This window comes from Galeopterus variegatus, unplaced genomic scaffold, assembly GCF_000696425.1.
Source record: "Galeopterus variegatus unplaced genomic scaffold, G_variegatus-3.0.2 Scaffold11266, whole genome shotgun sequence".
Lineage (NCBI taxonomy): Eukaryota > Metazoa > Chordata > Mammalia > Dermoptera > Cynocephalidae > Galeopterus > Galeopterus variegatus.
In genome coordinates, this window is record NW_007737377.1 from 10,486 (window position 1) to 20,984 (window position 10,499).

Below are 10,499 nucleotides of genomic sequence, written 5' to 3' on the forward strand. Positions count from 1 at the left end.
ATTTGAAAAGTATCAAAATTTCTATGTTATCTGAAGACTTCAAAGTGAATGAACCTAAGAAATTGAAAGTAAAAAAAAGAACAAGTACGGAATTTGCAGAAACACTTTATCTTTAAGCATAAGGTAAAGGGGAAGAAAAAGTGGCATTACATCATAATATAGGAGTTAGTTCTCCAAGAGGACAATTTTTAATGTGCATGTGCCTTACAACAGATCATCAAACTATGTGACACCAAACCTAATAGAACTTCAAGGAGAAATAAAAGAATCCACAATCAAAACTGGAGATTTCAATACCCTCCATCAAAAATGGACCAATACAGCAGACAGAAAACCATAGACATAGTTAAACTCAATAACATGATCTGGATATAACAGAAATCTACAGACCATTTCTTCCAACAACAACAAAATAGCCATTCTTTTCAAACTCACGTAAAAATAAAATCATTAAGACCACAGTCGGAGCCATATAACACACTTTAGCAAAATTAAAATAATAGAAATGATACAATATGTGCTCAGACCATAAAAGAAATAAATTAGAAATTGGTAACACAGCAATAACTATGAGACCCCAAATAGGGTGGGATTAAACAAGACACCCCAGCACATGGGTTAAAAAAAAAACCTGAAGAGAAACTAAAAGTATTTTTAACTAAATCAAAGTGAAAATGGGGCTGACCAGTTAGCTGACTTGGTTAGAGCACAACCTTGTAACACCAAGTTCAAGGATTTAAATTCCTATACTGGCCAGCCACCAGGAAAAAAAAAAAAAAAGTGAAAATGACACCAAAATTTGTAGGATACAGAAATAACAGTATTTGCAAAAAATTTTATAGCACTGAATGCATTTAAAAAACCCAACACACATCTAAAATCAATAACCTATGTTTCCACCTTTGGAAACTATGGGGAAAAAGAGCTAGTTAAATTGAAAGGAAGCAGGAAAAAAGAAAAATATTGAAAAAAAAATCTGGAGAAAAAATAAACATCTGAAAAGCTGATTGTACAGCTAGGGCTGGAGTTCACAGACCCATCTAGCCCACTGTTCAGGCTGGGTCACAAACCCTTCACACACAGGTCTATGAGCTTAGGTAACAGGAAAAGGTCCTTGGAGCCATGGGTGAAGAAATAATAGGCTTTATTTCTAGATGCAAGCTCTGCTGACCAGCAGTTCAGAGCCGCTGCCTCACAAACCAAAGAGCACACAAAAAATAGCAACAAGCAAAAGGATACATGGGTGCACATGTGCACTAACTCTACTCCCACACTTGTTTACCAAGGATGTGCTGCACCACATCCAACCAGATGTGAGGCAATGGGGCCTGAATAAAGTACATTTATTTTCCTCACAGATTCTTTAAGAAGATCATTAAATTGATAAGCCTATAACTAAGCTAACTCTAAAGATAGTGAACACAAGACAGAAACTACTAATATCAGAAGTGAAAGAGAGGACATCACTACAGATCCTGTGGACATTAAACAACTGATAAATACTATGAACAACTTCGTGAACACATTTGACAACCTACATGATATGGACCAATTGTTTAAAAGACACAGTTTACCAAAACGCACATACACACAAATACCCAATGTAAACAGGCCTGCATCTGTTTTGAAAATTGAATAAACAAACAATAACATTCAAAACAGAAAGCACCTGGCCTAGAAGTGTTCACAGGAGATCCAAGCCAACATTCTTTTTTTTTTTTAAGGGGATCTCAACCCTTGGCTTGGTGCTGTCAGCACCACACTCAGCCAGTGAGCAAACTGGCCATCCCTATATAGGATCCGAACCCGTGGCCTTGGTGTTATCAGCACCGCACTCCACCGAGTGAGCCATGGGCCGGCCTCAAGCCAACATTTAAGGAAAAGAATATACCAACTCCCTCCAGACTATTGCAGAGAATAGAAAATGAAGTACTTCCCAACTCATCATATGAGGAGAGCATTACCTCAGTACCAAAACCAGACAAAGATATTATAATAGAAAACCACAAACTGCTAACTGTCATGAACATACACGCAAATAAGATCAAGAAAATATTAGCAAACCTTATCCAACAATGTCTAGAGAGAAGTATCCACCATGACCAAGTGGTATTTATCCCAGGTAGGCAAGGGTGGTTCAACATATGAACATCAATTAATGTAATTGATAACATGAAAACACTAAAAAGAAAAAAAAATCACATGATCACATCAACAGATGCAAAAAAGCATTTGAATAAATACAGCATCCACTCCTAAAAATTCTCACTAATCTAAGAATAGAGGGGAACATCACAACTTGATAAAGATTGCCTACAGGAAACTACAGCTAACTTCATCCTTAATGGTGAGAAACTCAAAGCATTCCCAGATAATCAGGAACAAAGTAAGAATGTACCCTCTCGTCCCTCCTCCAACAGCACACTAAAAGTACTGGGTAGTACAATAACACAAGGAAATAAAAGATTTATTACAGGTTGGGAAAGAAATAAATAAAATGTCATTAGTTGCAGATGATATGATTATCTGTGCAAAATATACAAGCAAGTAAATAGAAATCATCCTGGAATTAATTACTGATTACAGCAAGACTGCAGGATACAACATTAATATACAAAAGTCAACCACTTTGCTATACCCCAGCAATGACCAAGTGAAATTTAAAACAAAATACTGTTGACATTAGCAACTCAAAGAGAAAACAGTTGAAAATCATCTACCTTGTAAGAAATTAACATCAAGAATACATTTAAAAAACGCCTACAACAACGAAACAAATAATCTGTTTAAAAAATAAGGAGGGCCGGCCCGGTGGCGCACTAGAGAGTGTGCCGCTTGGGAGCGCGGCGGCGCTCCCGCTGAGGGTTCGGATCCCATGTGGAGACCGGTTCCCACTCACTGGCTGAATGCGGTGTGGGCGCAACACCGAGGGTTGCGATCCCGTTGCCGGTCCCCGGTACGGGCGCGACACTGAGGGTTGTGATCCCGTTACCGGTCAGTAAAAAAGACAAAAACGAAAAAAAAAAAAAAGTAAAGGACTCCAACAGACATTTCTACAAAGATGATATATCAATGCCTAAGAAGCTCCTGAAAAGATGCTTAACATCATTAATCATTAGAGAAATGCAAAACTACAATGAAATATCATTTCACACCTAACAGAAAATAACAAATACTGGCAAAATTGGAAACTTTGTACACTTTATGTTAGCATGTAAAGTGATGCAAAAAAAAAAAAAAAAGTACAGTGACTTCTCAAAAAATTAAAAATAGAATTAACATAGGCGAAAAAAAAAAAAAAAGTAAAGGACTCCAACAGACATTTCTACAAAGATGATATATCAATGCCTAAGAAGCTCCTGAAAAGATGCTTAACATCATTAATCATTAGAGAAATGCAAAACTACAATGAAATATCATTTCACACCTAACAGAAAATAACAAATACTGGCAAAATTGGAAACTTTGTACACTTTATGTTAGCATGTAAAGTGATGCAAAAAAAAAAAAAAAAAGTACAGTGACTTCTCAAAAAATTAAAAATAGAATTAACATAGGATTCATAAATCCAGGGTTTGTGTATATATCCGAAATAATTAATAGCAGAATCTCAAAAAGATATTTCCACACTGTGTTCATAGCAGCATTACTCAGACTTAAGAGGTGAAAGGAACCCAAATGTTCAGACATGAATGAATGGATAAATAAATTGCGGTATACACAAAGAAATAATACCCAACCTTAAGAAGAAAGGAAATCCTGACACATTCTATAATATGGAACCTTGAGGACATTATGCAAAGTGAAATAAGACACTCACAAAATGACAAGTATTATATGGTCCCACTGATGAAGCAAATCTTTAGAGACACAAAGTACAATGGTGGTTGCCAGAGGCTTGGAGAAGGGGGAAATTGGGAGTTGTCACTTAATGGATATAGAGTTTAAATTTTCCAAGATAAAAACACCTGTGGATATCTCCTGCACAAGTGTCAATATACTCAGAACTACATAAATGTTAAGAAATGATTTAAATAGTAAATTTTATGCTATAGGCTTTTTACCAAAATTAAAAATAAATTACTTTAAAAGTCAATAGATGAACCAAAATAAAATGTTTTTAAAAAATTAATTGATAAAAAGTTAGAAAATAAAAAGCAGAGGATCAAAAGGCAGATAAGGCAAATACAAATAGAAAATATCAAAATGTCACACTTAAACCTTACCAATTAGTTAAAATGGAATTGCATTAAATATTGTACTTAAGGCAAAGACTGTGAGATTTGATAGGAAAGCAAGACCCAAGTATATTGTCCAGAGAACTATACTTGAAATACAAAGAAACAGACTAAAAGTAAAATAATGAAAATATATCTACCATAGCAAAACAAATTAAGAAAAGATTAAGGGGAAATATTGATACCAGCAAAAGAATCTTCAGGAGAAATTGTATTACTAGAAATAAACGGAACAATGAACGATTTGGGACACACTACCACCTCCCATAACATGGAAAATAGAAAGGGTATCTCACCATCTCATGTGTGTGCCAAAGGAGACTTTGGGGCAGAATGGGAAAAGTGCTACCTGGCCTCCTCTCTCTGTCACTGAGAAAATAAAAGAAGGGTGTTCAGTTATCAAACAGAATTTAGAGAAAATATGAAGGAGCCAGGACTTGCTGAATTTGAAATAAAACTCTATTTCAATCCATTTTTGGATTGTGGCAAGGTTCAAATCCAGTGTTTGCAAAAGAAGATGAAAGACCAAAAAAATTTCTAGCTTTCTAAGTACCTTAGGATCTGACACATAGATAGTGCCTAATAAACAATAAAACTTTGAAGGAAATAGCCACCTTAGAGAGAAGGAAAGGTCAGAGAACAAAGGGCCTGACTCAGAATGTGTTGGGGCAGCATTGGTGTAATGGATTTTAGCACAATGGAAAACCATGTTTTTATGGAAGTGATTACACCAGATAATTTCCTATATCAAAAGGCCAGAGGCAGAAAAAAATAAAAAAGGTCATTGGATCACCCAACATATAATAACCGAAAATAGGTAAAGAAAGTCAGCCAACTGCAAACCCAGGCATTTAAGGAAAAGAGATATTGACAGAGAATGGTGAGAGCCCAGAGGACAGAGTGAAGAGGCACAAAGCATCTTTTCCAGGGACCAGGACTGGGCCCTAATGAGATACTAAAGCAGATGCCTGAGGGGAATAAGTAACTACTCAGACCGGTGCCCTCAGGGTGCTGTCCCTTCTCACCAACCCTCTCGGAAGAAAAGTGCACACGTGGTCATGACATCTGTTTACTCTAAGCTGGGTGTGTAATAAAAAGATGACAGGACACAAACTTATTTAGTTTGGCTTTTTGTCAACCGCACAATGGTAGAATATTTCTAAGGCTCTTGAGAGGGGCAAAGTATACTTTGCATGTGGTAGAAGTTTATGGTCAGAGAGCAGACTGTGGTCTATTAAATAGTGATACAAAGTCTTGCTATTCCTCTTATTGACAGGTGGAATCTAATTGCCTTTGCCTTAAATCAAGGCTGGTCTTATTGATGTGCTTGACTAAGAGAATACATTGGAAGAGATGCCTTGGTATCTGAGTGGAGATAACAAGAATTCTTACAGCTTCTGCCTGGGCCTCTTGGACACTTGCTCTAGGAGAAGCCAGACAAAACTGACTACCCTGAGAATGCCAGTCTGTGAGGAAGTCCAACATAGCCACAAAGAGAGCACTGGAATTCTGCTCAATTTTATGAGCCAGTAGAATTTTTCCAGCTCAGAGCAGAGACATCCCATAGCAGACAACCCACGTCACACTGTCTATTTTACTGACCCAAGAACATTGTAACATGTAATAAGAAGATGTTCTTATTTTAAGCCAAGAAGTTTTGAGATACTTTGTTGCAGAGCAGATAAGTGGAAAACCAAAAAAATTATTAGGGACCTTAGGTAGTACTCTGATTTGAAACATGAAGAGTGTAGGTTCACACTGAATATCACATTCAAAACAAAGAAAGAAAGCATTTCAAATCTTATGTTAGATCTCAAACTACAATTGTTCAATTAACTGCTTTGTCAATTTTTGTGTTAACTAGCTGTTAGCTGCAGTTCTGCTTCAAAAACATTCTGATGACTAATGCACACATCCATTTTTCTCATTCATTTTTAAGTAATTACCTGGGATAGGAGAATATCCTGTAAGAAAACTTAAAGGCATTATGGGTCTTATTGAACTACAAACAGATAACTGTATATTAGTAAAACCTATAAATAGAATCACTGATGTAAATTTATAGAAGCAAATGAAAATTTGTACTTTCCGTTGTTATTATTTTCATGTCTTTTTATTGACCATTGTTCAAACATGTCCCAATAACTCCTGAAGTCTTTCTCCCTATAGATTCCTAAGGGTGTCACCACAGGTCCAGGCTAGAAGCATAGGTCATTGGGGATTGAATCTCATAACCCAGCAAACATTACCTTCAGGTTTTTACAAGAATGATGTTTCCAATGGAACAAAGATACTGTCTTTGTCAATACCAACATGAAAGGGGAATGAAAAATACAGAGGACTGAATCAGTGAAAAAGAATTTCACATGAGAAGAACAGGGCCCAGGATGAAGCACTTTGATAAGCTACGTTGTAAAACAGAAAGCAGAATAATTCAGGAGAACAGAGCAAAAACCATCAGTGAAGTCATGAGAGAAACTAATAAACAAACACAGAGGAATTTCCAGGAGAATATCATGAACAGTAATTCAAAATGTAGCAGAAGTCTCAAGTTAGAAAAAGACTAGAGAATACTCATTGGATTTGGCTATAATTTATGTTATAACTCTAGGTTTTACCTATGAATCTAGTACAGTCTTCCAAAGCCATCTGGAACTAGATTTATTTTAGAAACATTATAGAAAGCTTCCTAAGCAACTTATGCCTTAGAACTAGGTAACTATTTCCACTGCAGAAAGTGAGAAATGTTGATTTCCAGGTCAGCAGTGAAAAACTTTCTAATATTGATGGTGTTGCAGAATTTGCTGCCACCAAGTCTCCACATCCCAAGAGAATTTGGCAATTCTCTTCTCAGGTTCCATTCCAGTCACGTAAACAAGATGTCTGCCTGTTTTCTATGACATCACAAAGACCAGAGAAAATTCTTATTCAACTTAGATGACTCTGAGGTCTTACAAACTGCTATATCTACATGCTAACTTTATCTTCTGAATGCACATTTCTTTCAAGTCAAGTTTTACTCATTTGTACTTTTCAATTTTCATTTGTGCATGCCATAAAGCTCACATAATACAATAAAAAAAGAGTGAGAAATAACCAAAAAACTCACCAGAGATTTATTCATCTTTTGCTGCTCTTCTAAACCCATAGCGCACTCTGGCAGCTTAGTGCACTCTGGCAGCATAGCTGGGAGAAAAGAGAATGGAGTGGATTAAGGAGAGTATGGTTGTGGCTTGGCTCTACATTCTCCTTCCCCTATTAGCTCAAAAAGACAAACAAACAAAAAGCCTTCCTGTGAGAGAACAGTCCTTCATGCCTCAACAAGGGGCAACAAAAACCCTATTAAAGATGTGGCTACAAGTACATTAATAGCTACACATTACACACACTATTTTGGTGTCAATGAAAACATACATAGCCTACTGACTTAGCACAACACAAAACAATATTACCTAAATATATAACTGAATACCTTAAACCAAAGAAAAACACATTGTGACATCACGAAAATTAGTGTTGCAGAAATAGTTTGGCTAGATTGAATGTTGCCCTATTAATATATTAAGTTCACACGAGTCCAANGTGAGAGCCCAGAGGACAGAGTGAAGAGGCACAAAGCATCTTTTCCAAGGACCAGTACTGGACCCTAATGAGATACTAAAGCAGGTGCCTGAGGGGAATAAGTAACCACTCAGACCAGTGCCCTCAGGGTGCTGTCCCTTCTCACCAACCCTGTCGGAAGGAAAGTGCACACGTGGTCATGCCCATCAGTTTACTGTAAGCTGGGTGTGGGTTAACAAGATGACAGGACACTGTAGCTTATTTAGTTTGGCTTTTTGTCAACTGCAGAATGGCAGAATATTTCTAGGGCTCTTGAGAGGGGCAAAGTATATTTTGCATGTGGCAGAAATTTATGGTCAGAGAGCAGACTGTGGTCTATTAAACAGTGCTGCAAAGTCTTGCTATTCCTCTTACTGAGAGGTGGAATCTAATTGCCATTACCTTAAATCAAGGCTGGTCTTAGTGATGTGCTTGACTAAAAGAATACATTGGAAGAGATGCTTTGGTATCCAAGTGGAGACAACAAGAATCCTTGTAGCTTCTGCCTGGGACTCTTAGACACTAGCTCTGGCAGAAGCCAGACAAACCTGACTACCCTGAGAATGCCACTCTGTGAGGAAGTCCAACATGGCCACAAAGAGAGGCTGGATGTCTGCTCAGTGTTCCCAGCCATTAGAGTTTTTCCAGCTCAGAGTAGAGACATTGTGTAGCATAAAACAACAAACAGATAACTGTATATTATAAAAACTACAAATAGAATCACTAATGTAAATTTATAGAAGCAAAAGGTTGACATGAAAATTTGTACTTTCTGTTTTTATTATTTCATGTCTTTTTATTGACCATTCTTCAAACATGCCCCAGTAACTCCTGAAGGCTTTCTCCACATGGACTCCTAAGGATGTCACCACAGATGCTGGCTAGAAGCATAGGTCACCAGGGATTGAACCTCATAGTCCAGCAAACATTACCTTCAGGTTTTTACAAGAATGATATTTCCAGTGGAACAAAGTTACTGTCTTTATGAGTACAAACACCTCCCCCTATACTGGCAGTGTATATAGAACTTAGAATAAAATAAAAAGACCAAACAAGCAAAAGTAGTAGGAAGTTAACACAAGACCAAATTAGACCCAAGAAAGGGAAGAGTCCAAGAGAAATCTCATTTTGGTGGCTTGTGTCAGTGGTGGGGCAGTAGTGGCAATACATATAACAGAAGAAGGGGAAGTGGTTTTAATTTTAAGTTTGTTGACCTTGAGGTGATGTTTTGTTTTGTTTTTCCTGGCAGCTGGCTCGTGCAGAGATCTGAACCCTCGACCTAGATGTTAAAACACCATGATCTAAACAACTGAGCTAACAATCCAGCCCCTTGAGGTGCATTTTGAATAGCTACAAACAAGCATTCAACAGAGTTCAACCTAACATCAATAGACTAGGGAAGAAGTACAACCTGGAGAGAAAGGGGAATGAAAAATACAGAGGACTGAATCAGTGAAAAAGAATTTCACATGAGAAGAACAGGGCCCAGGATGAAGCACTTTGATAAGCTACGTTGTAAAACAGAAAGCAGAATAATTCAGGAGAACAGAGCAAAAACCATCAGTGAAGTCATGAGAGAAACTAATAAACAAACACAGAGGAATTTCCAGGAGAATATCATGAACAGTAATTCAAAATGTAGCAGAAGTCTCAAGTTAGAAAAAGACTAGAGAATACTCATTGGATTTGGCTATAATTTATGTTATAACTCTAGGTTTTACCTATGAATCTAGTACAGTCTTCCAAAGCCATCTGGAACTAGATTTATTTTAGAAACATTATAGAAAGCTTCCTAAGCAACTTATGCCTTAGAACTAGGTAACTATTTCCACTGCAGAAAGTGAGAAATGTTGATTTCCAGGTCAGCAGTGAAAAACTTTCTAATATTGATGGTGTTGCAGAATTTGCTGCCACCAAGTCTCCACATCCCAAGAGAATTTGGCAATTCTCTTCTCAGGTTCCATTCCAGTCACGTAAACAAGATGTCTGCCTGTTTTCTATGACATCACAAAGACCAGAGAAAATTCTTATTCAACTTAGATGACTCTGAGCTCTTACAAACTGCTATATCTACATGCTAACTTTATCTTCTGAATGCACATTTCTTTCAAGTCAAGTTTTACTCATTTGTACTTTTCAATTTTCATTTGTGCATGCCATAAAGCTCACATAATACAATAAAAAAAGAGTGAGAAATAACCAAAAAACTCACCAGAGATTTATTCATCTTTTGCTGCTCTTCTAAACCCTTAGTGCACTCTGGCAGCATAGCTGGGAGAAAAGAGAATGGAGTGGATTAAGGAGAGTATGGTTGTGGCTTGGCTCTACATTCTCCTTCCCCTATTAGCTCAAAAAGACAAACAAACAAAAAGCCTTCCTGTGAGAGAACAGTCCTTCATGCCTCAACAAGGGGCAACAAAAACCCTATTAAAGATGTGGCTACAAGTACATTAATAGCTACACATTACACACACTATTTTGGTGTCAATGAAAACATACATAGCCTACTGACTTAGCACAAAACAATATTACCTAAATATATAACTGAATACCTTAAACCAAAGAAAAACACATTGTGACATCACGAAAATTAGTGTTGCAGAAATAGTTTGGCTAGATTGAATGTTGCCCTATTAATATATTAAGTTCACACGAGTCCAA

At 37.0% G+C, this 10,499-nt stretch overlaps 1 protein-coding gene across 1 annotated transcript in view; it reads right to left on the bottom strand.

Moving 5' to 3' along the window:
• The window catches only part of LOC103610521 (zinc finger protein 345-like), a 16,629-nt gene extending 6,398 nt beyond the window's left edge, over window positions 1-10,231 (bottom strand). The window contains exon 1 of the mRNA XM_008594674.1: window positions 10,051-10,231. Coding sequence (XP_008592896.1) covers window positions 10,051-10,107 — 57 coding nt within the window. The 5' untranslated portion in view covers window positions 10,108-10,231. The remainder of the gene's footprint in view (window positions 1-10,050) is intronic.
• Between the last annotated feature and the right edge of the window lie 268 nt (window positions 10,232-10,499).